The sequence below is a fragment of the Haemorhous mexicanus genome, chromosome 5, assembly GCF_027477595.1.
Source record: "Haemorhous mexicanus isolate bHaeMex1 chromosome 5, bHaeMex1.pri, whole genome shotgun sequence".
NCBI lineage: Eukaryota > Metazoa > Chordata > Aves > Passeriformes > Fringillidae > Haemorhous > Haemorhous mexicanus.
The window spans coordinates 5,956,380-5,983,896 of record NC_082345.1 but is presented as its reverse complement, the minus strand read 5'-3'; the positions used below and the strand labels follow the sequence as shown (position 1 = coordinate 5,983,896).

Genomic DNA, 27,517 nt, shown 5'->3' with positions numbered 1-27,517 from the left:
ATTCTTCTTGATAGCAGAGGATGTTGTTTGCTGATATTTCCTAATGATTGGGAGTGTTCCCCAATTGCTTGGAAAATTGGCTGACTGAAGGGAGGCAGAAGATGTCTCAGTGACATCCTGCATCCAGGTGGTTGCTCTGATAGGGAGATCAGCTCAATTAAAATCTTAATTTTGCCTCACTTGTCTCAAGGTCACCAAATAAAAAGTAGTTCAGTGAAATAGTGTAATTGCCTAGGTAAAGAATGTTTCTTTCTGAGTACACACTCCAAACTAGAGCTAATTGAATAGGCCAACCTTCTGATCTCTGAGGAGATCAGTGAGAGTATATTTCAGGTATCTGACACATGGGGCGTCATTATGACTGAGGTTTTAATGTGCTCCTTCATCATATATTAAAAATTAAAGTAAGTGTTCAAAATTCTCGTGGACATACTTGTTCTGTATCAGATCCATGTGTTGTGGGATGGTAGAAATCCCTCCTCAAATGCACAAGGCAGGAACCTTGTCCATGGCTCACCAGGGCTGTTAGAGAGACCTGGTACACCTTACAGCACTCACTGAGCTCTCCAGAAACCCAGTGGGCTTCACTTCCCTTGCAGAATACTCCTGGCTGTGTTCTCCTGTGTGCCAGGCTGAGAAGGCAGAGTTACAGCTCTATCAGAGGAGGAGGACTCAGCCATCTGCACTCCTCAGACAGGCTGTGCAGCCCTCTGTGGGGATATTTATTACAGATATTGCTGCTGCCCCCATTTCTCAGGCAGTCAAAAGTCTGTAACAAATCATCTTAGCAGGCACTCTTCATACTAACCTGATGTGGGCTGTCAAAGCCAGGGTTTCAGGGTGTATTTCAGAAGAGGAGATATTTCTTAATAGCTCTTTGCTAAGCACCCAGAAATATGCCAGATGTGCATTCTGAGAGACTCTGTGGTGTTTGCTGTCAGGAATTGGTCCCAGCACTGGATCCCAAAACAGGGCTGTGTCCCTCCCATCTCAGACTGAGTTAGCCCATGGTGAGGGGAGATGCTGTAGCAAGGTCAAGTTTGATGAGTGTGATAACATGGATTTTCAACCAGCCCCATCCTTTTGTGGACTTTTCCCAGTGTAGTATCTGGCAATGGCCACCTTTGGATCACATTTTGTATCACTTCTTTGTAGCTAACAGAGTAAACACTTTCCAGTTCACATTTATGTAGAGAGTCATTTAGAAAGGTTCTTGAAAACAATTTTTAAGTTCTAAGTAGATAAGCTGAATTATATCAGGTTTTTATTTCAGCATCTCAGTGATGTAAAATCATCAGGTTTTTAGCCACGAAATGGGCAGGTTTGCATTATTTCAGAATGGCCCTGCTAGCATCACTTCCTTACATCTTTTCCTACAAGCAAGACTCTGAGTGTTTTTATCAATATATTTCTTTTTGTTTCAGAAATCCTCATGCACAGAGTTACTGCATTCGTTGTGCTTTTGGTTTTGTCCCTAGCAACTGCTTAGCTTAATACTTTTTCCTTGAAGACTGGACTTTTCAGTATTTGTCAGCTTAAATGTGTGAGACATCTTCAGCTATCAAGAGGACAGAATAATAATGTTCAACTGTTATCCCAAATTCCTGCAAATTTTTGGAAAGGACTTTTCCTCTCTTTGTAGCTTGTTTACATACATATAGATGTTTAAGCTACTCTAGCATGGTTCTTAAATGCCTAGTTTTAAAATTTTCTTCTCCTTACATTAATTATTTGTTTGGTTGCAATGGGTAATTTTTATGTTTGATTTTTATTATTAATTGTTTGTATTGGGTGTTGTTCTAGAAGGAATTAAAAGATCACAGGCCTGTCTGAAAGAAAACAGAATCTGTATGGTGATTTGTTTTGTTTTCTGGCTAGTGGGATTGCAGTTTAAAAAGACATGTGTTATCTTAGATCACAAAATACCCTCTGAAACTTCAATAAAATACCATTTAACACTTTTTTCAGCCACATGGTGCAGGTCTCTTGAGCAGAGAGTGGCTGACTGTGTGTGATCTGTTCACAGGGCAGTTGGTTTGTGAGCTGGAGTTGAAGGTAAAGAGAACAGCACCTGTGGGACTTCTTCCCACACTGTTAGGGCCAAATTCAACTAACCCAGCATGGTGCAGGGGGAAGGAATCCACACCAAAGCCTAATCAGCCATTTTATAAATGTCTTTTTTGGCTTTGCAGCTGTTTGCTCAATTAACAAAAGCAGGAAAAAAATACAACAGAACAAACTTATTTTTGAATGACTGAATGCTTTTATTAAGGTCCTTAAAGTCCTAGTATTTTTCTTAACAAAGAACACCCATACCACTATGTTGCAGGTTTATTTTAGAATTCACCTGAAGTTTGTGGTTTTAATGTCCTAGCAACAATCAAAACTAAAAGTTGCAAGGTTTTAAGGTTAAAGGTTTCTTTTCTAGTTCAATTTCTGTCAGCTTTCAAAAATAGTTATCAAACCTGACATATAATTAATTTGATATTTAATCTCTGAAGTTTAAGTTAAGATTTTGCACCAGTTATGAAATTATGGTAATGTATTAATTATTTTCATCACAGAACTTGCTTCCTAGGAAATAGGTGTTGAGAATTTAAGCAGTTGGGAAGCTGCACATTAATTTTATTAGTCTTGTTTTTAGCTGCACATTGGCTGACAAATAGGTGCAAAGGATTCTATCTACAAAACTGTAATTATAGATTAATGAACCCATGAGGTGCTACAGATGTTTACCAGAAATATTTAGTGTCTTATTGTATTTTGCCCTGTCTGAAAGCAAACCTTTGGTTTGCTTGATTTGATATGGACTTGTTGCAGTAAAGCAAAGACACTTTGTTTAATCTCTGCTGATAATCCATCCATTTCAGCCAGTTGGTTGGAGAAATTTTTCTTTTCTTACTTTTTTTCTGAGAATACTCAGACAGAAGCATTTGACTTTGCCATTGTATGTAGCTGGGCTTCTGTCTCATTACTGGAGAGCACCCTGGGTAATTCTGGTTTTGTGTTTCTTAATTCCCTCATGAAATGTTCCATATAGCATTAATAGTAACTTATGCCACTTTATTACTTGGTATGCCTCATCTGTTGCTCATGAATCAGGTGTTAGATTTCTTTTCCATGGTGTTTATAAATTATAGGAGGGTTGGGATAACATTTTTTATTATATTGAGTTTCTATATTCATGTGGCATGTGCTCCCCTCTCTCATATCTTCCCATTACCTGTTTCTGGAAGAAAATCTTTGTGTTGTTTCAGCTAGAGGGAGAGATGTGCTGGCTGATGAGCTGACTGCATCAGGAAATGTGCATTATATCATGCAGATAATTCTTACTACTGAAGAAAGACAGTGATCAGTATAAAGTTGAGATCATCTTGAAGGCTTGACTTTAACACCTCTTGATTCAGACACTGCTGGGCTCCTGTTCCTAAAATCTGGGGCAAGTGAGTTTCCCACAGCCTTCACCTCCTCCAGTGCTGACCTGAACACACACTTTGTTTTTAGAAATCAAAGTTTCCTAGCCTCAGGAAATGAAGTCCACCCCTCATCTCTTAAAGCCACCATGGGACAATTTGACTCACAGGCAGCAGCCCAGTTACATTTTCAGGATCTGCTAATGTTTTCATTGGCATTCCTTACCTTGTCATATAAGTGATGCAGAACAGCAAGGACCAGTGTAACAAAATGATGAGAGCTTTTGGGAGGAATTCAGAGGCAGAAGAGGTAGCTGAGTGCTGTTGAACAAGAACAGTTCAAGTGTGGTGATTGGTCTTTTAGCTTGGATGCAATGAGCAACAGAAGTGGTAATATTAAACCAAGGTTCTGAAGCAGAGTGAAATTATTGTTTCTTTTAGGTAGTAATTTAATGCACAATTTTTGATCTTGTTATAACATTGAAGGGCAATGATAAGTTGAGAAGCTGGAACTGTTATGTACAGCCAAAGCCCAGGAAAAGATCCAGATAACACTTAAAAAACCCAACCCAGCCATACAAAATTCCACATAGATCTTCAGCAGTGTGCAATTCCCCTGATCCTATTTTTTTGAATGTGTAAGGTGAAGAACTTTGTTCAGCCCTTGGCAACTGTCAGTCACACACCCAGTCGTGTTCATGGGGTTGTGTGATGTGGTTGGTCCTTTTTCCTTCATTACTGGTTTATCTTCCCTTTATCACTTGCTTTTTTGTGAGGTTAAGCAATTAGGCTTTCCAAACACTGCCATTATGCTCCATGATTTGGTGGCTAACCCTAACTAAGGTGAAGTGAGTTTTGAGCAACTAAAATCCAAATCAAAACCTTTCAGAGCAGGTTTTTTTTTTTTCCTTATTTTCAAAACAAAGTAGCCTTTTTCGAAGAGTTTTTCCTTGGTTTCCTTTTGCTGTATGCCCCAGAATGTAAATATTTTTCTTTGTGTACCAAAACTACAAAAAAAACACAAAAGAAAGCAAGAAAACCCAAGCAACTCAGCTATATCACTGTATTCATGATCTTTTAAATTCAAAAGTTATGGTTAAGAATATGGCCAGCTGAAATATTTTGTGGGGGCAGACCTTAAAAACAAAGAAATGACAAAGGAAATTTTTGGGGTAAATTTTGTCATTTGGACACTTCTCTGTGTCTCATAGGAGTACAAAGTGCTTGGAGATCTTAGGCAGTGGTAGGAGGGCAGTGGAGAGGGGTGGGTGCTGATCTGTCTCTGGGACCAGTGGTGGGACACGAGGAAAAGGATTGAAATTGCATCAGAGGATGTTCAGGCTGGACATCAGGAGCAGACTGCTCACCATGAGGGCACTGGAGCAGAGAAGTGGCCACAGCTCCAAGGCTGGCAGAGGTCAGGCAGTGTCTGACAGTGCTCTCAGTGGTGTGGTTTAGGTTTAGGTAGTCATGCAACAAGCAGGGAGTTGGACTCAATGCTCCTTATGGGTCCCTGCCAACTTGAAATGTTCTATAATTCTATGTATTGTAGAACCTAATATTTCATAACACAAGGCACTTTGGCAATTCAAAACTAAATAACATATTAGGTCATTGCATCCAGTTTTCATGTAGGCTTTTTCAGTCGTGTTGACTGTTTTATCAATTTAAGTCATGTTGGGGAGCAAAGTGCTCTTTAAAGCACCTCAAGTTCATCTGTCCATCAGGATTAGTAGCTGCAGCAGCAGTGGAGTGTCCTGTGGGTGGTGGTAATGCTACAGCAATGAAGGCTTGAGCTCAGCAGTCCTTCTGACGTGGCTGACAGACACATGGAAATATTTCTGAGTGCCTAAGTCAGATGAGTAAAACAAGCTGTTTCTGTAGCATGCACAAGATGTGCATGTTTGTTCCTGGTGTGTGAGTCATTGTGTGAAATGCAGCATGTGTGTGTGCACTTTATATTGCAGGGGAGCTTTTGTGGTGGTTCAAAAGCATTCTAAGTGTTTGCTTAACCTGGATTGTTCTAAAACCACTGCTGTGTGTTAGCCACGTAAAGGTGAAGGAAAAGTAGCTTAAAATATAATATTAAAATTCAAATTAACTTATTCATATTTTCAGTTAACATTTTATCAACTTCTATTTTACAAGAATAACATCTGAAATTATGTCAGAAAAGATAACCAGATGCAGATAATAGCTTACATTACATAAATGCATAGCATGAAAATCCATGTGAGGAGAGAATTAGCAGCTGTATGTATGCTGATGTGCATTACAGCAAAAGATGAGATCAGTGTCAAAATGAAAAAAATATTGACATTAATACAGAAAAAATAATTTCATAAAAGCCTTTAAGAAATGGTCTATGTAGCAATTGGTATTCTTAGTGAGGAAAAGTTTTCCCAATGACTGATGGGTAACAAAGTGACTTGCCACTTTTCAGGAATGCCTGATGCTCTGCTGGTCTTTTGTCATTTATATTTGTCTTCCTGTTTTGAAATCATTTTAAAATGTGAAATCTTCTCATTTGAAATTTTTTGGTGCTTATTGTGATTGTTTGACTTTATTCCCCATGGTGTTGGGCTGTATTTCACCACTGAAAAGGCAAGAATTTAATAGAGAAGTGGAAAGGTGTGGCTTTTTTAGAGAGCTTTACTCTTTCATTAAAGAAAGAGTAAAGCCATAGATATGAACAGATGGTTTCAGTGTCCAGATTAGGAAATCTTAGGGGTTTTTCATCAGGTATGTGGACTAAATTGGGCACCCAAAATCAAAGGATGTGAAATGTTTTATTCTGAAAATCATGGCCTGTCTTTAGTTGAAAGACTTTGGGGTTTGTATTTTTAAATCAGAAGCCTGAATTTGATTCTACCTCCTTTTATCCAATTCATTAGTCTGTAACAGTACTTGGCATGACAAACTGTGAAATGAAGAAAAATTCAAAATAATGGGAAAGAGTTTTCACTTTTGAGGGCAAAATGTTTTAGGAGCTAGACTCTCAAAAAAAGACAGTTATCTTAAAATTGCTATTAAAAGTGCAAAATAAATTGCTATTTCCAAAATGAGAGGGATTCTTCACTGTAATTGAACATAAGCATTCTCATTAGATTTTTCTTCTTTTATATATGACTATAAATTTTTTATTATATGATTGGAGGTGACTCTGAGGATAAGCATCTTCTGAGATGAGGTACTTTTGCTTTTGTTTTTTTTGTTTCTGCTGGTTCCAGTTGGTATCTTCTTCAAAGTTTTATCTCAGTGAACATGACCTGGCTCTCTAGCTTTAATTAGAATCACCAGAATTTTTTCTCTCGTTTGTAGTCCTGTTTTGCAAAGATGCTTCTGTAGGAATGTGTATTTATGGTAGTATTAAATACACTGCATCTTTCAGAAGTTCATTAGCTCTTTAATTTTGTGATGAGAAGCCCACATGGACATTGCAAATTGCTGTTTGCTGTTGCTGTACATGCAGACAGTAGAGCCTTCTAGAAAACATTCTTAAACCTCTAAGGTCTTGCCATCATTTTCAGTTTTAATAAAAATACTTTTAGGCATTAAGGATTTTTTTAAAACTTTGCCATCCCTTTGATAGGATATGTGCTCTGCATATGTGCAATAATTCATTCAAAAGAGTTAGAAGAACATCAAGCTTACAAAATGAAGCTCTCAAACCGAGGGAGTTGCAGGGCTTTGTTTCTTTTTGTTTCTTTTTTCCTAATAAGCTTCCTTGTGCACATATATTGTGTAAAAATTTCCTCTTTTCTGTCTCCTCATAAAATGTACCAGTTGCAGCATGCTCACTTAAGTCACGTACTTTCTGTATTTTATTTTATTGTTCCAGTTCAGTATGTGCTCCAATCCTGCACATTGTTCAGTGTGAAGATGAAATTGTTTTATAACAATCATCAGTAATACTGCAGTATTCAAAATAGCAACAGAACTGAGTTATTGAGCAGTGAATGGAGTGATACCTAATAAGCAAGCTTTTGAGGTCTCTTGATATTAAAAATATTAGTAGGCATTTAAATATTTTAAAAGATTGTTTGCATATATAAAAAGATAATTCTCTGACTGGCTTTGAAGACTGAAAGTTATTTGGCAGAGAAGGAAGAACATTCTTTACAGAACCACAGTATGAAGTCTTCAGAGCTTCACAGAACTTTCATGGTGCAAAAGTTAAAGGGCTGTGGACTTGCAAATGCTGAGCCTTTTGCATGATTATCTGCATTGAGAATTTTCATTTGGTACCATGGGCATTGGGATGAGATGAAATGTGTATTCATGTATCAAATGACTCCAAGCCTTTTTGGGTTTATAGATTTGGGGTTTCATGTAGCCTTGTCAGATTTATACAATTAAACAGTTGGGGAAACTAGTTACTGCCACAGATACCTGTATGGTTTGAAAAGTTTATAGCTCAACTTTTATTCCTTTTTGACATCAGAGATACAGAGGGATAGTTGTGTCTTGTACATGATTCAAAGCCAGGTTAAGTGGAGCTTTGAGCAACCTGGTCTAGTAGAAGATTTTGTGAAGATTGATCTCAGGATTATAAGCACTAGGTAATTTCTAGACTTAACTTCAGTAAAGCTTGTCTTTGTCTCAAAGCATCTACCTAATATATTAGAATGTAATTGATTTTGGTTCACACCAAAGTTAATGTCAATAGTACATATCCTTATAATTACCCATCTCTTTGAAACACATATTTTGTTTGAAAACATTTTGGACCATGTAGGAGAGTATCTATTTCAGACATATTTTGAAGAGGGTTGGGGCTTTATTAATATTGTTGTCTCTTATCTAACAAGTTGATTATAGTCATAAAGATCAGTTTCCCAATAAGTGAATCTAGCTTTGCAAATTTATAAAAAAATACTTAATTCCTCTAATTTTAATTTAAAACTTGAGTAAAAATTCTCATATGGAATTGAATGTGTTGGGCTGACATATTTTAATTTTCTGCATTGACTTAGCTGTACTTTCTGTGTTTATTTTATTGGACAGATAGAACTGTGTATTGTACAAGCTGAGTTGGTGCCAGCATAATATTTCCAATAATTTGTTTAATCACTGAGCAAGTCTGCTTTCAAACTGGGCAATGAGCCCATTGCCAGTGTGCAGCACTGGGTTAGAATAACTCAACAATTACACTGGTTGTGTTTAGAAAGCATCCTGACTCAAATCAGCTGTAACTCTTGGACAGGGTAGTTAAGTATGCCAATAATTTTTTAACATCATCAGAAAAGAACTTTCGTTTTTTATTGGTCTCCAGAGGCCATCAGCACTTTTTCACCCTAAGAGTTTGTTTTAGCACCAAGGAAAATTTGCTGTTTTCACAATTTTCCCAGCCTCAGTTGGCTTACATTGGAAAAAAGCAGAGCTCAGAGTTGAACCTCAGAGCTCAGAGTGTTTTTGGAGGAACTCAAAACACTGACTGGTCATGTGCCACATAATTTGAACATAAATATATCACAAAGAGATACGTTCTTGATCATACTTTTGTTAGGAGTTCTGAAGGAAATATTAAAGAAGGGTTGTTTGTGATCTGTCCTAAAAGTATTTCTGAAATACAGAAGAAATATTCTTCCCTGTCTGTGTGGATAACATACCAGATCTGAAGCTGGTATATCATTCTGTTTTCTAAACAGTAAATTATAGAGCTGTCTCTACTACTTGTGTGATGTTTTGGGGAAATCTTGCAACCAAAGAATCTGTCTTTTATTCCAAAATCCAAACTCCAGATATAATTATGGAGAAAAGGGCTGAGGAAGCAAAGCTAGCCTGTTTTGTTTTGATTGGACTAAAAGTTTAGACTTAAGTTCTCTGTGGTCAGGAGGCTGAGATTAAAGGGTCTGTAATTAGATTCAATACTCCATGTGTCTTAATGCCCTGAAAGGCCAAACTCTGTCTGCAGGCAATGGCAGCTGCCAGGATCATCAAAAATAATCCATAGATGCAAGTGAAAAGGAAATTAAGAACACTTTCTCAAATAGTTTGTTCTTACTTGTTGTATCTTGTTTGTGTAAAAAGAAAGGATAGGAAATTCCTCAAAATATCAAGCAAACAAAGGTAGATTTTGAGGTTGAAAAGAAATTGGTTTACCTCTGGAAACAGATTCCCTAATTCTTGTAAGTAATCCTCTCTATTCAAGTCATGTTTCAGTAGTTTTCCTTTTGCTCCTCCTGTGTTCCTCACATTAGGTACAGTGGTACCCAAAGCAAAATGGGTTATTAGATTTTTGTGGTTTTATATGTCTGCTTATGTGTGTGAACAGAGAAAAGTTTTCTTCCCCAGAGTCAGAAGAGGACAGATGCATCTTTTCATTAATAGTTTATACCAAATAATAAATAATGCTTTTGTTTCAGAAATTTTGTAGGTCAGGTTAACAGTAATGAGCAAAATGAAGCCTTCTTTTGGCTGAATTAACAGTGGAGGGTAATGCCTGAGGATGAGTTTGGTGCTGGTGACCTTGTGCCAGGGAAGGGGTGGCACTTGATGCTGCTGCTGTTCCCTGGCCCAGCTGCTCAGCCCTGATGGAAACTGCTCTGGACCACGCTCTGAGTGCTCCTCTCTTTTGCAGGCAAGTTAAAGATCAAAATAAGAAAGTAGCAAATCTGAAGCACAAAGAACAAGTGGAGAAAAAGAAGAGTGCACAGATGCTGGAGGAGGCCAGGAGACGAGAGGATAATCTTAATGACAGCTCCCAACAGCTTCAGGTAACATGGGAATTGATTAATGCAGTTGGGATAATGAGCCAGGCTGAGCTGCCTGGCTCTCCACTCTACCTCCTGGTCTGTCTTTTACCTAACAGCTTTGTTCCTGATTGTTTAAAAAGACACATCTATCCCACAGCATTTCAAAGAAAGCAGCCTCTCTCAGTTGCCTTCATATCTTACTCAATTTTCATAAGAGGAAAGTGTACTTTTAACTGTCAGCTTGGTTATGAAGTGCATTGTTGAAATAATTACATCACTTCCATATTGAGATTGGGTGTGACATTTCTTTCTTCTCTGCTCTTCTAACAGCCTTTTTCTTTAGCTGTTTTGTCTATTTTCCCAGCTGGTTTTACCTTATACTGGTGTCTTTTCTTCAGTAAATGAAAGATAGCAAGTAAGTATTCTTAGAGAAAGCTGGAGTTCCTGTGGGGTAACTGGAGGACCACGTTTTCTATATGTAGTCATCCTTGTTTACCCCATGAATTCTTGGTGTGCTTTCTGGTCAGTTGGCTTTATTTCTGAAATGATCATGCTGCTGCCCCACAGAGTTACCTGGTTACCTCAAATCTGCCCAGGCATAAGAAAGTCACTGGTATGGTATAAAAGCAAGTCAAATATTTCTCAGTGTGATGTGTGTTGAGATTAGCTGCAGGAGGTTTATCAAATGGTAAGTTTTCAATTGCTGTCATAATAACATTAAACTACTGACATGGAGTGCAACAAAGGTACCATGATGCTAAGTGTGGAGATAATGACATTTTGACTGTGTTTTCTTTAATTTACAAAAATAACTTTATTTTTGATGAGTGAAAATAAACATGGAAACTGCTCCCTACCTTGTAGTCTTTCATTCTGTCAGTCTTTAAAGAGCAAGCCTTTCTTTTTTTTCCCTTGTTATCCTAGGTTAAATCCTGTTTCTTTTTATCAGCCACATATCTTAATACACCTACAATGAAGACACACAATACATCCTAAGGGTTCCCTAGTAAAGATAAATTCTTTCCTTATTTCAAACAGATACTCCTTTTCTTTGTTCTCGGGGATGCTGGGGGGATATTTTCAGCTAAAACTTTGAAAGAACCACAGAAACATGTGTCCATGGACTGCTCTCAGATGCACCATTTTGTGGTTTTCTCCATCAACTCCAGTCCTGTATGAACTGGGCAATGAAATAGTTAAGTTCCAAGTGTATGAAAATGATTTCATAACTGCAGACCTTTATAAAAGGGGGGAATGTGGGATTTCTACATCTGCTAATGGGTTTTGTGGCTGCAGTGCTATGGCAATTCACAAGGCTCTCGTTATGTGGCAGCTCTGTTTGAATAACACAGTCCTCCTGGTATTAGTGAAATGTCTTTAAAAATTCCTAAAGCTACTACAATATTTGGTTAGGTTTCTTATCTGCATTTGAGGAAATCTGTATATCAAGTCTGAAAAGACAGCTGGTGCTTCACATTTGCCTTGCAATTTCGTGGGTGGTGTAGTTATTGAATGACACCATTCCATCAGACCATCATCTTTGTTTTTATGTAGCACTTCAAGATTTTAAAAGGGATGGCTTCCTTTTTTGGCCCTCCTCCCCCCAATTATTCTTTCCCTTTTCATGTTACTGTCTTCTTCACATATGTAATACACTGAAAAAAGCCTGGAATTTGTTTTCTCTCAGCTTCTATTTGCATGCTGAAACCACTTTTTTTTTTTCTTTTTTTTTTTCCCTTTCAAGAAGCAATAAATTGTGTAAAATGTTTGTACTACATAGCAGTGAACAGAGAATGATATTTCAGTTACTAAGAACTTTAAGTTTTGCTGAAACTCTTTAATACCAGTTTCTGGTGCCATCAAGGAGATGGTAAAGCTTTGGTGGTAGCAGTGAGGCAGCTTTTGCTCAGAAAAAAATGGTGCTGCTTTATATCAGAGTTCTTTAAGAATGTATAGCTTCCCTTGCAATTTCTTATCCAATTCTTTACTTATAAAGTGTTTTAAGCAGTTGAGAGATCATAGAGGTAAAAATATTAATAGCATGGATATCTTTACCTTTTCCCATTCAGGTTTTCCAACTAGAGATCTCTGTAGAGCAGTACATACTTTTTTGCAGTTTGCTTATGTTGTGTTTTATTCTGCACTGGTGTCTGTGCTTTCTGTATAATTATATGCAAGTTTTTCTGACATTAAAAATAGTCATTATTAAATGCATTATTGAATAATTTAGGATTGAAGTGTGATAGTCAACATTGAGGTGTGCAAGTTATCATGGTATTAATGTTACTTGATTTTCCCTAGTGCTTTTCCTGCTTTTGTGAACATAATTGTCCTGTTTGGGTGGGCTCTATTTTAGAGAACCTTTCCCCATATTCAGCACAAGGCTGAAGGGAATGCTTTTATTCACAGATGAAAAAGGTCTGTATGCTCTAATGAAAATATCAGGTTAAGGTAAAATATGGAGTGTTTAATGACGAGTGACAGGTTCAATAAAAGCTCCTTCCTTTAGAAGAGCCCTCTGCTTATAGCCTCCCTCGCTCAAGGACTGCAACATTTTGGTTTCCTGGAAGTAAAATTTACCCAGAACCACATTTCAGTTTGTTAGTTGTGGAGACCTGTCTTCTCTCTAGGCTCTTAAAGGGCACTGCCTTGTAATTGATTAAAAAAAAAATTAAACATGAGAGGACTGTAGATATTTAACTTTTTTTTTATGCAGCCATTGTTGGCTTTGGGGTCAGGACACTCAAGCACCAATTTCAGATAATTTTGGTCTTGGTGGTTTTGGCTGGAATTAATAATAAGCCATTATGAAATGCTTAAAAATATATGATCTGCATGTTCTTGGGTTGACTGTCTGCAATCCAGTCAAATAAACAGGGTCCCAAGCACACAGTGCCCTGCTCTCCTCTCTGTCCCTACCAGGCCTGTGGTTTCTTTCTTCCTGAGGCCAGTAACAAAATGTTCGTTTATTCACAGAGCTCTGATGATGGAAATGTGGTATTTTTGGGAGTGGGGGAAGAATGAAAACCATAATGTCTCAATTCTAGTGAGATGGATAAATGGCTTTCCAAATTTGTCTTTTCCTCCTGGGTTCCCTTAAACCACAACTCTCCAGAGATCTGAGAGGCTGACGAGTGTCTGGTCGATAAGCAGGATAAAAAAAACAAACAAACTGTTGGGTTGGAGTAGAAAATTTTCACTTGAAGTGACTAAAGCTTGGCTGTTGTGAAAAATAATTGATCTGCAGTTTAGTCCTAGAAAGGTAACATTTACTGAAATTTCATGATATTTGAATGGATGCTTCAACCTGCTTCTGAGAGAAAGTATGCATATTTTCTTGTTTTATCACTCTAGCATCTTCTGAAGGCCTTCCAGAACTTTCAGAATATCCCTGCTGTGGGTTTGTGTACTATTGAATCTGTGTTGCAGCAGGTGCCCATCAGTCTCTAATTGCTGCTGACAAACTAGATGTCCAGGTGCTGTGTAAGATATATTTAAGTGCTTTAATGAGCAACTGTAGAAAGCAAGTAAACTTATTAGTTCTTTTTTTTCTTTTTCCACACCCAAGTTTAGATAATTTAATGTATATTCCTAATCCATGAACTGGAGATGCAAGTATATGCTGTTTGTTTCTTGTAATAGTGTATTTCTTTTATCATATTGGAAAAACCTATCCTTCCAGTGGGAAGAGCTCTACTTTTAATATAAAAAAATATGCAACTTTATGTTCAGGAATGTTTTTACTGTGATCCAGTTGAAGCTCAATGAAATGGACAGACAAGCAAATATCTTCTCATCAAATGAACTTCTAAATTCATTAAATATTAGCCACAATGCCCCAAGGCTGCCAAGTGTATTAGAGGCATTTGGACAAGGCCCTCAACAACATGCTTTAACTTTTGCCAGCCCTGAGCTGGCCAGGAGGTTGGGCTGGGTGGTTGCTGGAGTAGCTTCCAGCTGCAGTAGTCTGTTGTGGTGAACTGTTTGTTATGAGACACCACTGCATGTGCACACAGTCAGTGCCAACACTCAAAAACCTGAGAGCCCAAGTGGAGCCCAGTACATCTGAGCTTTAATTACTGAAGAATTTCCCCTTGATGTGCTGTGATTGGATCTTTAAGGTGGGGTGGATGAAGTTTTTTCATCTCATCTCTTGACAGTAATACTATGCCATAATGAAAATTATGTTGTGTTCTCTTTGGGCTGTTAGTAAAGCAAGATTGTGCTTTCCTGATTCATCTCTGAACTTGCTTTTGGACAGTGAGCACGAAATTTCTGAATAAATGGTTAAAGTAAACCTTTCCAAGCTTAAAGTTCAAGATCTTCTCGAAAACTTGCATCAAATTTGAAGCAAATTGGTTATTCTAGTTAAATATGTTAGGTGTTTTCCTGGGATAAGTGACTTTCAAGTGTGGAGTTCCTGGCTAATTTCTCTTCCATGTAAACCACTGCTATATCAGATTCCAGCCTTGCCTGCCAGATGGGTACAGCTCACCATGTTACAGCCCAGAGAACAGTCAGCTGCTCCTTTTCAGCCTGGCAGAAATCTGTTCTTTAAAGCCATCTTGCATCTGCAGGGTTTGTTCCAGAGAGCAGTCTGACATATCAAACATGTATCTGCTCACTGAGCTCAGATGCACCTTTGGGAATTGCTCAGATCTAAATGTTCTTTTCCTCTCACTTCCTCTCCCAGTGCTTTTTAGACATTATTACATCATGGAGAGGTTTTGGCCTCCCTGTCCCTGGGTAATTCCCTGTGCTGCCCAGCCTTGGGCTGTCAGTGTTCCTTGGGCCTGACTGGGTGCCATCAGCACTTAGGCAAGTGGTGTAATTTCACTTCAGGCTCCATTCAGGTCTAGGTCATCCTCATCCTGTCCTCCAGAACAGAGCTCATGGCTTCAAATGCTGAAAGGATAGCAATTCACTTTGAAATTCATTTTTGAATAAATTTTTTAGTATTTTTTGAAAGGATGAGTTTTTCTGGTCAGTTACTAAATAGGATGAAAGTTAATGTTGCATCTTCTCAGTAATTTAGCTAAATGTGGTTCTGAGGTAATGTGAATCTGTTTTACTGTCTGCTTCTCAGTGTTATGTGGGACTTTAGTTAGTGAAAATGCAGCAAGTATGAACAAATACAGGCTCTACAGATCAATTATACCTCATAAAAATGTAACTGAAATAATTGTATGCAAATTTTTCCTCCTATTTCATTTGGGCAGTGATGGCCAATAGGTAGTTTTGGGATCAACTTACCCTCCAGCTCTTTCTCTCAGGGATTCTGTGACAGCTGGCTTTTCATTACAAAACAGGATATACATCTGCAGTAGAGACATCAGTATGCATCATGAGTCATTAGTGATGTAATATTCCTGTAGGAATCTTCATTTCCATCAGCTTTTACAATACATTACAGAGAATACAGTGTTCACAAACTTTTCATTCTGTATGTATTTGGAGGGTTGTGATTTTCAGCACAGTGTGTTGCAGTTAGTGTAGAAACAGGCACTTATTTAACCCTGGCAGATGCTTTGAGAAAAGCTAGCTCTTGTTCTGATCCTGTCATAGCCCTCTGTCAAGAGAGCTTTTTCTTATCTTTCCTGGATGTCTGGGAGAAGTTCCAAAAATGTTGACCTTTTAGCTACACATTTCATCACTAGAGTGAGGGGAGATTTCTTGAGGGGAGGTGAGGAAGAATTGATTTCAATTGTAGCCCTTTTCTGGGAATTAAAAATCATAATTAAGCCCTTCTGGATACATCTACTTTTACAGCATAGATAATGCATGAATGAAAAATAGACAGCCTCAGTTCATTAGATATGTGTGAAATAATGCAGTAATTGTAGACAAGACTCAGTTATCCTTCATTTGTAATGCTCTTCAACTGAAGAAAGGCTTAGATATTTTCACAGGGTTAGTGCCTTAATCATTTTTATCATTCAGCAACACAGAAACAGGACTGAAAAGTTCATTGGTCAGTGGAGAATACTGCACAGTGCTAGAAATCAGTGCATAATATGAAATAGCACTATTGTGACATTATATTATCATGTAAAAGTTGCACTGTTGGATTTCCATCCCAGCTAGACAGTAGAGCACATAAAAACGAGCTTCTATCTTACAAAAAAGGTTTCTCCTCTTTTCTGTATTGAAATGATAAAGTACAATGTGGATTTCAAAGAAGGGCATGAAGATTTACCAACAGATTGCCAGAAAGTAAGCTCAACAAGGTAAGAAAAGTGTCTTGACAAACAAGAAGCCCCCCAGCACCTGCTCAGATGAGGTCCTGTTCCTGGAGAGATCAGTCCTTTTTATCTCTTTTGCTTTCACATAAAAAGTGTGCCTGATGGACTCTGCAGGACAGTAATTCTCCTTTTATTTAGAGGAAGCTTATCAAGATAAGCTTTCATGCACATTAAAACGTAGGAATATTTACCTCAGTCTGTTTCTAGTACCAATTTCCAGCTTGTTATAGAAATCTGGTACCTATTTCTCCAAACAATTGCATAGAAAGTATATGGTAGTAGGGGTGACTACTAAAAAAGTTTATATTTACCTCTCTCATTCCCTAGTTTTCTTGGATTTGTTAAGTTTTGGTGCACTAACATTCTTAAAATGTGAGCTATGATCCACAAGCACACTGTGGGGCCAATCATGTCTCCAGTTTTATTGAAGCCATTTTTCTGATCATGATTTGCAAGATCTAACTAACTTGATTTTTGCTTGTGTGTGAAATATTTCATGCTGAAGGACCAATGAAAAATATACACTTTTGAACATGGAAAATAATTTTGTCTCAAAAATGAATTGTAGAAAGAAGGTGCAGCTTTTTTCTCTGTCTGAAATAGAGTATCAGAATAAATACATGACCTTGTTCTTATTTGATATGGCAGTTCTTACAGAGTCTGTCATTCTACATAATTGATGTTTATGACATTAAATCTGTTGTTAAGGAATTACCTTCTCTTGTGTCTGACCAAGAGAGAGTGCTTCATTCAGAATTCTTGTTACCATAACATTTACAGAAAGGAAGTTTGAAAGGCCCTGGCAATTGTGATGGAGAAGCATTTCCCTGGATAGACATTTAGCCATCTGCTCTATCAGTTTTCACTTTATGGTTTGGTTTAGTTTACCATACATTTATTATGGTCAGGTTAGATGAATTCATTGCTTTCACATCTTTAAAAAAGATGAACCATTTGACTTTGTCTCCTAATGTAAAGTAAAAATTGGACAGCTCTACAGTTTTGAACAGACAGCTGGAAAAATTTTGTGGAAGTCACTATTTACAGCTAGCATTAGGCAGTCTCCCAGTTATCCCAGTATTTCCCTTAACTGCAAATTGAGATTTGTAGTGAGAGAAAGCCATTATATGGCTTGAGAGTTTTTAATAGAGGAAAGAAGACTCCCTGCATCCTAAGATTTTTTTGGTGATCCATCAGGAATATTATTCCCCAGACACACTTTCACCCAGTCTTTTCTGTGGAAACATGATGTGTCAGTGGAAGATGAAACCTGCTATTTGTGCTCTTTCCTGTTTGGCAAAGGGAAGGCTGGGTACCCTTCATGATATGCCAGAAACTGAGTGCAGTGAGGGCTGCACAGCTGAATGTGTGCCAGCAGCCTTAACCACTGGATGTTTTTTGCATAGGCTTTTTTCCCCAAGATTAGTATCTGAGTTCAAACTGCTTTCCTAAAAGCTGTCAGAGAGATTAATGTATCTGTTGACAACATGGTGTGGTTCCTGTGAGGAGGTCTCTCCTGAGAGTAGGAAACATTGAGGGCCAGATTTAAGCAAAACAATAGGAGCACATGGGAGGGGAAGAACAGCTCTCTTTTCATTTTGGTGTCTTATTTCATGAGCCTGAGAAATGGTAATAAATTTGCATTTTTTCCTTCTTCTTGATTTTTTTTCTGTCTCTCTCATAAGGTTTTTGGTTTTTTTACTTGCTGTGTTGAAAGTGGTTTCTAACTCATCTCTCCCCAAGAATAAAAATGCCCAATTGCCATGGCTCATTTCATAGTCTCATTGTTTAATAAAAGTGCTATTCTGTTTTATTCTTCTTTTGCACAATAGAAATAGAAAGGGAGATGGGGCGATGATAGGGACCTCAGAAAGAATTCAGAACTTATTTTTAAGAAATAATACATGTGGATTTTTTAAAATTCTATATTGTGGGAACAAATACTCAAGCATTTCCTTAAAAATATTTCCTCTAATTCATTTCAAATAGTACTAAACATAATTAATTTCATTCTAAATCAGTATTATTCTTAAATCTTGCTTACTAAACTGCCCAAATTGATGTCACCCTTAAACTCCTTTTTTTCTATATAGAAATCAATGTATTCTGTCTTAAATTTTTCTCCTTGTCTAAAATTTACACTTTCTTAGGGGGTATCAGAGCAACTGCTCCTACTGTGATGTGCAAATATTAACTGGAATTGAGACTTAGGCTGCAAATTCTGTTCAGAACTGCCAGAAGGTTGTAACACACTAAAAGTCAGCAGCAGTCCTTCCATCTCCTTGGTTTGGTTTGGTTGCACCCAGATCTCAATGCAGGCATGGGACAGTCTTACCTATATTGGTATCACTTAGTCTGAGGATTGAAGGAGGATGATATTAACATTCTAGAAGATGTCTGTAGTCAGTTACAATTCTTCAACAAATTCACTTAGAACATTATGTTGCTTTCCTTGCTTGTGTTTGAATTCCTCCTGAAGTTTGATAATTTTGGAGTCAGGTGATTTTCCAAAGCAGGGCATGAAAAGGAAGGAGATTAAAGGTGAAGGAACACGGTGTCCCAACAACAGGTATCCATGTCCTTCTAGAGCACAGCTAAAAATTGGCAGATGTAATATTTTCTGTAAATGAGACTAAATTTTTGGGCAATTCCAAATGATATTTACTGATTTATTCAGGATATTTAAATGAAAGATAACTTGTACAGCTCCACAAGTACCTCCTAAGTAGAACCCATGCATAAAAGAGCAGGTGAAATTCAGCATAAATATATATTTATTTATATATATCAGGAGAAGCAATCTTAAATATATGTGCACAACGATGGGTTCTGATTAGCTTTCTTACCATAGGAGAGCAATCTCAGAATTAGAATAAGTAGTTTTATGAAAATGTTATTGGTTAGGAGGACTATTAAAAAGCCATTTGAGAAGTATCAAACAGCAAAGCAGAGAATGCTGCTGTGCCACTCTGTGCATGAGCAGTGCATTCCCCTCTGAATAATGTGCAGTGATGCCAGCCATCCACCACAGAAAAGGATGTGGCAAACACAGGAGAGGTAGAGGCAAGGAAGGAAATAGTAAACATAAGGACAGGCTTCTGTTCAAACAGATATTAAATAAAATTAAATTCTTGAACATGGAAAAGAATGAGTGAAGACAAGAGCCAGGAAGTACTTCTTCCCAGTGTGCAGACTGAGAATAACAGAGGATCATTTTGGAATATTTGGGGCTAAAGGGAAACAATAACTTGTTTTTCCCATTCCTTTGAACTAGTTCAGGCTTCTATAGAAACAACTGGAATTTTCATACAAAGAAGTGAGAATCTCTCAGAATGTGAAATGTTTCCATCTTCTCATTCTTTTGGGTTTTAAGCCAGTTAATTTTAATGGTGATTTTTATGAATGTTATATACTAAGTTGCCTGTCTAAAGCTACTGTCAGTGTAACACTGCAAATACAGAAATAAGAAGCTTTCATCTTCAAAGAACTTATTTCAGTATTTTTAAGCTCACTGTTTTCTGATTATGTTACTATTTAATTGTCAAATTTTTACATTTTCTGTACTGTATTCTGTTCTCATCATCTTCAAATGTATCCTTATTCTCTGGATACAGTGGAACAGCAGATTGGGCATTTACTAGTAAAGATATTGAGAACAGCTTTTAATATTTTAAGCCAAGCATTTCCCTAAATTAATATGTGTGTTTCTGGTTCCTAGCTGAATCCATGTTGTACCAAGGCAGTTCTCCTTGAAATGACCTTCATTTGGTGCATCTGACTGTCAGGGAGATTGTGGGTGCCTTGGGGTGTTCCTAGGTGGCATGAAAAAAACAATGATGATTTATTTCTCATGGGAAATGGTTTTACTGATCTCTAGTTTGAAGATGGGGAGAAAGGGGAATATCTTCATGGAGTGAAAGGGTTGTTTTTTTTTTTTTTAGCTTAAAATGTTTTGTGGTTAGGAGTAGGATTTTGATAGATGGATGCTTTAAAGGAAGCAGTTCATAGCACAAATGGAAAAGCTGCTCTGCTATGATGCACATCAAGGAAGAGGCATCAAAGGCTAAAATCAAAAACTAGAGATGATTGCAGGAATTCCCCTTAAAATTGAGGGAGTGGGTGAGATTCAATATGATAACTGCTCAGTAGGCATTTCCTCAGTAGTGTTTTTAACAGTAGCAATTTTTGCCCTATATTCTTCTGTGAAAAAGAGGGAAAACAAGAGCAGTGTTCTTTGATAGCTGTCCATGCTTGGTGCTCTGATGGTTTTGTCTGCTGAAGGATTAAAAATGAGCAAAGACAGGTAGGTCTTGTGGCTTGTGATGTATTAGTGCAGTGATGATGACAGGACTGACATTTACAAAGAGAGCTCAGGCAAATAAGGCAGTGTCAAGGGAATGACATGGGTTTGAGCTTCGTGTTAATGGTGCTGTTAGTTAGAACTGCTGCTGGCTTTTTCTCTAATCCCATATCAGTTTAGGAGCCTTGAGTCATTGTATTGATATATGAGAGAAGAACAAATCTTGTTACAGTAGCATTTCTCCAATTAGCCACTCCAAAAAACACAACACGTCCCCAAAACAAGAAAGACAAACCAAATAAACAAAAAAACCACAAAGCCCCATAACAATTAGAGATATCTGTTGCTTTTGCTCACTTCAGATCATTTTCTCAGCTGTATTGTCAGCTTTTGGTCCCATTTCAATAGTCCATGCAGTGACCTGCTGTGGTTTGATAGAAACCTTGTCCCTCTAGGTTTTAAAAACTACAAATGTGGTAATTTGCAACAGCCAGAGCAAAATGTTAAAACTGCTGGCACCCCGTGCAGCTGCTAAATGGTAAACCTGGTTGTTAGTGTTGGCAAGGTGCTTGAGTCTGTCTGGGCTGTTGCTAATGAAAAGTGTCTGTCCAAGCCCCAGATTTATAACTGGTTGCTGTGCTGGGAGCACCAAGCTTACAGCAACAGGAAAGAAGTGTCAAAGAGATGGCATCTGTCAGGAAAGGACATTGCCTGTTTCCCACAGGAATAACCACTGCTGCCTTTCCCTTTCTGGGCTTGTAATAGTATCTAGAACTGTCCTTTGTCTAGAACTGTCCTTTTTCTTCTCCTTCTTCCTGTCCTCCTTCAACTGGTATAGATTAGGATCCTTTCTTACCATTATCACAGGCTCTGTATTTCACTTTGCTCCTGATGCTGAGCAAAAGTGCTGCCCGTTCTGGAAATGCTTTTTGAAAGTAGCACACCTGGGTGGTAAGATGTGGTATCTTGGAAGGAAAAAGTGTGAATGGCTGGAGTTATTCACACATTTTTGTATCCAAAGTAGCAATTTTCATGCACTACTAGTAATAATCATATGCATGACTTTTATTAAGGCTGTCATGTGTATCTAAGAAAAGGACAATGTGAAAGATTTAAGCCTTTTCTTTCATTAAGTTTTCACTGGGGTTTTTTCCCCCCTCCCATTTCACTTCCCTATAATTTAAATTAGATCAGTTTGTAGTAATTTGTATCTATCTGGTCATTGTCTATTGCACACTACCACTAGAGATGATACATTTCTTTTCCAACTTTCATGGGTTTGGGTGGGTTTTTTTCCCAAGTAAATATATTTTTGTGTGCATCCTTCCCACATACAGAAAAGCACATATATTTATTGGCAGCATCATTCATAGTCTTGCATCACTCTTGAGTATTTTCAAGAAACAGTATAGTTGAAACATCACTGCATTTTCTACCTTTCTATTTAAAAAGACAATTTCTCTGGCCATGTCTCATGAAGTGTTGTCTTCCATACAGTTTTTTTCACCATGCTAACTTTAATAAGATGGTTATATTAAACCTATCATGTCTAGAAATAATATTTATCCATCTTTTCTTTTCACTGTAAATATATTTTTGTTCTTCCTGCAACTGGTGATCCACAAGTGCACACAGACTCTGGATGTACACATATCCTCTTTTTCCACTGTGATATTCTCAGAAAAATGTACTCATAACCTTCTTCCATTCCTCTTCTTTTCAGTACAGCATATGCAGTGCTGTGGCCAGCTTTGGTTGCACTTCCCTCTCAACTCCTACTGGAATTAAATTCTTCTACTGCAGCCCTTCTCCTTTTGTAGTTATTTTTCTGTATTTATGTAACTTGTCAGGCTTGAATTCCAACCCATGTGTCTCATTTGGCAGATACAACCTTCCAGATGCTGACATATGTTGTTCTAATGACATAATCGTCCTGTATCTCAGGTCTGATCTCCAAAGATGAGGAAATGTTGATCAAGGAGCTCCTGCTTGGCAGTTTGTGCCTCTCAGCTCTCAGCCTGCTCCTTTCATTCAGCAACTCCTGATAATTACATCTGCTGTTGCTGTGCTTACAAAAAACCCTCTTCATGTTGCTCTGTGAGAAACAGGGACTTCATATAAACCTAATACTTGGATATGCTCAGCTTCTGCCTAAGAGCCAGATTTCCCCATCACAGATAACCTGCAGGTCTTTAGTTTTACCAGTTGAGAACACCAAGACAGCATTAGCATCCATGGTTATTGTAACTCCACTGCTTGTTTGTGCCCAGCAATATATCTTGTAGCAGCTTTACATGGTAGTTTGTCTCTCTGTTACGTCATTTTCAGAGTTTTTAGTGTTGGATCAGTGTTTATTTGGGGTTTATGCTACATCTTAGTACCAAGCTGTACTCTACCCTAAAGGTATTTCCTTCTTCAGGAGTTTATAAACTCTTCTTTCATTCCACTTTTCAAGCAAATATGTTTGTAGAGGTTTGGGGGTTTTTTTTATATTGCCACTTTCTTCAGGAAATGGTAAGGAATTAAATGATTTTTTGTGGACATCTGTTACTTTGGGTGAGTTGCAGAAGGACCCCAAACACTCCTTTTGAGCTAGATTCTGTCTTAACTACCATTTGGGTTGTACCATGGGGTTCTGGCCTTCAGCATTTACCTCATGTATAGTCTTGAAAACCCCAATGTCTCATCAGTGTTAGAGGTATTTCCCCATTTATGAGTGACAGTTTTGTGTGCTTTTCTTATTCAGAGACTTGAAGTAGTTGATCAGCATGTGGAACTGAATGAGGGAGATCCACCATGCTCACCTGAGGCCCTGTGATTGTTTGCTCCTGAAATCAAATGAAACTGTAATACCTCCTTTTGGTAGCACCACATTGCATCTTCCCTTAGGACCTTCTCAGGAAACATGCAGGTTTTTACAGATCTTTTTCAGAGAAAAGAAAACATTATTGAACTGAGTTATTTTCACCAATTGTCCTCTTGTGAAGAGTAGGTATTTGGCATAGCATCTTTCCTTCTGGGCTCAGTAGTTCAACCAACACTGCAGAAACTCACCTTCAATAATTTTGTGAGTCTTTGGCATCTTTTGGTAGATTCCTGAGATTGCAATCCAGAAGTCCTCAGTAATTGGCTGACTTTAAGTAGAACCAATTTTTCTTCTTCATATTTGGTTCTGGTGATGGCCAAAAAGAGGAAGCAAGGGAACTTTATGGAAGATTTTGAGAAGTCTTTGAAGAAGCATTCGCTTTTTCATATTAATTAATTAATCAGCATGCACTTTAGAGTTACAGTTAATCAGGCCCTCATATTTTTAACTAGGAAAAAATCTCAGCATTTGTGGGTGGACTGTCTCCAGATGTTGTTGAAGAATTTGTTGTCTCAAGATCTAAATGATTGTATCCATGAGGAAGCTTTAAGTAGTACTTGAGGCAGCTGACAGTCCTGAGTTCCCACGTTCCACTTACCCACTGGAAGGTCAGTTCACAAGGAGGGGTTTTCTTTCTAGGGAGAGTTTTATTCCATCTAGAAGGGACTGAGGTCATTGAGTTCTTTATCTGGGGCATGGCTTCTTGAGGAAATACATGATAAGCAAAAGCAATAGTTCACAGGAGTAAGGGCTCGTAATGATGGAATGAGACACTGTTTGAAAAGTAATTGATTCCTAGTGCAACACACTTCCAGTATTGTGTTCTTCCCATCTGGTCTATACAAGTACACAGATAAAATGTGCTATTGCATTATTTACAGGGTTCTATGATAAAATTGTTTCCCTGCCTAGGTGATTCTCTACTCCTGGAAATACTTTCAGCAGTTAAAATAATCATTTCATTGCTTTCTCAAACCCTTAACTAATCTTTCCCAAGAGCTTACTAGAGAAATCCACCTTAATTCCAAGAGTGAAATTAGGCCATAAAGATCTTTGTGAGTGTAGTTTAAGACACAGTTATGAAGTTTGCCAAGATACCTCAGGTTTAATTGAACCTAAATGCCTTGGTGAAAGCATGTATCCTATTTCATGCACTTGCTTAAAGCTTGATGGCAGATTACACATCACATAAATGCAGGATAGATTAAATTGATGCATCATTTTAACATGCATCACTTGGCCATCCCACCACTTCCTTCCTGAAGTGAAAGGAGAATCCCAGAAATGTGCATCAGTCACACCACCTTTTCCTTTCAGGCTTTCAGACAGGCATGGATGGAATTAGTTTTGCATGTGAATCAGCAGCTGGATCACAGCATAGGTAGCAAAAATTTTTATTGTGCCTGAACTCTTGGCACTCCCACAGTGTCAAATGGGTTTTTCATTTTCTGTGAGCTGCCACCAGTGAGCATAAAGGCAGAGCTGTCTCCTGTATCCCAGTCAGATTCCATGTCTGCTGTGCAATCCCTGCACATGGGATGCAGGAGGGTAAGGGAAGGAGGGTCATGGAGGGATTTGGGTAGGTAATACACCTTGAAGAATGCACTTACTGCACAGGTAAGTAATTTTTTTCTTTCTGAGTAGTCATCTGTATAAGATTTCTAAAAAGAGGCTGTCACTGTTTATCATTCAGATATTTTATCAAAATACAGGAAAATTTGCCACTGGTGTGATGCTCAAAGGTATGATTGCTTCAGAGGAACAGTCACTGTAGGAAATATGTTATAACTGTAGTTAAAACTGATAGAAGATTTTTTTTCCAGAGTTTAAATCTTATCACAATAAAGGTAGAATACTTTATGTAATTAAATGGAGGAAAGCAGCAGCAGCAGCACAGGTCAGCATGAGCCTGTCATGTTTTAGAGTTCAGAGCCAAACAGTTGGAAGAACATGCTGGTGTGTCAAAAGGTTCACTTCAATTTTATCTACTAATACAAGACAGCAGCTTATATTTTTTGTTTAAAAGTCATTCAAATCAGTCACCAAGCAATGAGCTAGAAACAAAATCATTCTTTAAGAGTGTTTTGAGACTATGCTGCACTAGTGGATGTGCTACCTGACTAACCTGCTGCTCCTGCCAGTCATTTGTGTGGTTTTGTCAGGTGGTTACACACATCATGGCACCATTAGAAGAGTAAAATTGCACATCTTTTAAATAGGTTTGACTGAGATAGAAAGGAAAAACTTATACTCAGGCTTTTCTTACTGGGTGGGTTATTGATGTTAAAGTTCACCATTTCTAGGCAATTCATGCTAAGCCTGGATTTTTAACCTCTATCATATATGTAAAAGTTTATGTGTTATTTCAGGAAAAGTAATTATATATGAAAATAGATTTTTCAAATGCAGGTAATGTGGCACTGTATTTTTGGTAACACCAGTTGTTCTTCCTGCTGTCCCTCAAGCATTCACCTGTCTGAACAGAGCCCTACATAGTGTCATGTTTAAAACAGTGTTGAATTCACCTCTGAAATGTTTGCCTGGAATGAAGAGTGGATATACCTGTGTGTTAGAATGTTTTATTCTGCATTCTTGTTTTAAAGGAGTTTCCATTTTAAATGCTGCTGTTCAAATGTCCAATTCCCACTTCTGTTGACACAGAAAACTACACATTCACCTGGCTGCCCATGAAAGATCTATCAAGGAGTAAAGTTCATAATTACTCTGTAATGCAGATAGGCAAATAAATATTTCCTATATCTGAAATGGTTACTATTTCTTGCACAACTTTTTGTAACCTTCTGGTTCATCTTTTTGATGTGACTTCATTTATGCTTATTATAACCATAAAGTATTTTTGGAAGATGTTATCAGTGTTCCTAAAAAATTCTGAAAATAAGAAAACATGTTAAGCAACTCCTATTTTTAAAGTATAGATCTCTCCATTTGTTCTTTAGAAAACAGCAATTACTTGCCCTGTGAATCCATCTTGCAATGTAACCATCAGCAGAAATCTGCTCTGCTTGCAAAGCCTAACAGCTCCTGCTGCCTGTGCTGGTGGCTGAGCACCAGCCTTGCTCTTCACCAGGGCACTGGTGCCACATGTCCTGCACTAGTCTGATACAAAGCTTTGCATCTCTGCTTGAACACTCTCATTGAAAGTGGCTGTTTTGAGACTGTCAGAAATGGTTTTCAACAATCTCTGGGGATATGGTCCTAGAAAGCAGGAATCAAGGAATAAGTCAGATTCATTTGTTAAACTCCAGTGACTAATTTTTTCATTATGAAGGTTGCAAGGACAGTTTTTTTCCAAGTCAATCTTCTTTTTCCTTATTCTTTATATTTTCAGTGTAAGGGGAAAATTACAATCCTAAATACAAAAGGACGGAAGCCAAAGGGGACAAAGAGGAAAATGCCAACAAATAAAAGCATTTTTGATTCTTCCACTGCTACTGAGATGGCTAAAAAGTCATATATTAACTTCAGTGTGCATTAATATCTCATTGGAACCCTATGATCTAAACCAATCTGCCAGACAAGAAGTGCAGAAATCTTCCATCCAGCTGCTCCCTTGTGGTGGATTTGTTAAGCAGCTGTGGTCCAGGGCATTCGTTATGCACAGCCTGCTTTGAAGCCTTCTGTAAAGCTGCTGCTGCAGAAGGAGGACAGACACATTTATTTTCCCTGCAAGATTAAAGTTAGGAGAGTCTCCTTTACAAATAACAATACCATTATTTTGTATATATATTTTTTTAAGTTATTCTGCTTGTAGAAACCAATAAAACCTTTTTTGAGGAGCAGTAAGTTTCTTTTAGTCTGAACATGTGAAGCACATCTGAACTCACAGCTATGAAGATGCTCTTAATCAAAGAATAAGTTTTTAAGGAGTCTTAATACTTGAATGTCTGAGATTCAGACAGCCCAGATGAATCCTTCATGTTTCCTAGCTGGCCTTGGGTGTAAAACTTCCTTTAAGACTTAACTGAACAGTGGAAGAC

The 27,517-nt window shown here is 37.8% G+C and overlaps 1 protein-coding gene across 5 annotated transcripts in view; it reads left to right on the top strand.

Moving 5' to 3' along the window:
- Positions 1–27,517, top strand: part of ERC1 (ELKS/RAB6-interacting/CAST family member 1) — a 280,985-nt gene that overhangs the window by 136,555 nt on the left and 116,913 nt on the right. For all 5 annotated transcript variants that reach the window (XM_059845691.1, XM_059845689.1, XM_059845690.1 and 2 more), the window contains one exon: positions 9,997–10,132. In XM_059845691.1, coding sequence (XP_059701674.1) covers positions 9,997–10,132 — 136 coding nt within the window. The remainder of the gene's footprint in view (positions 1–9,996; positions 10,133–27,517) is intronic.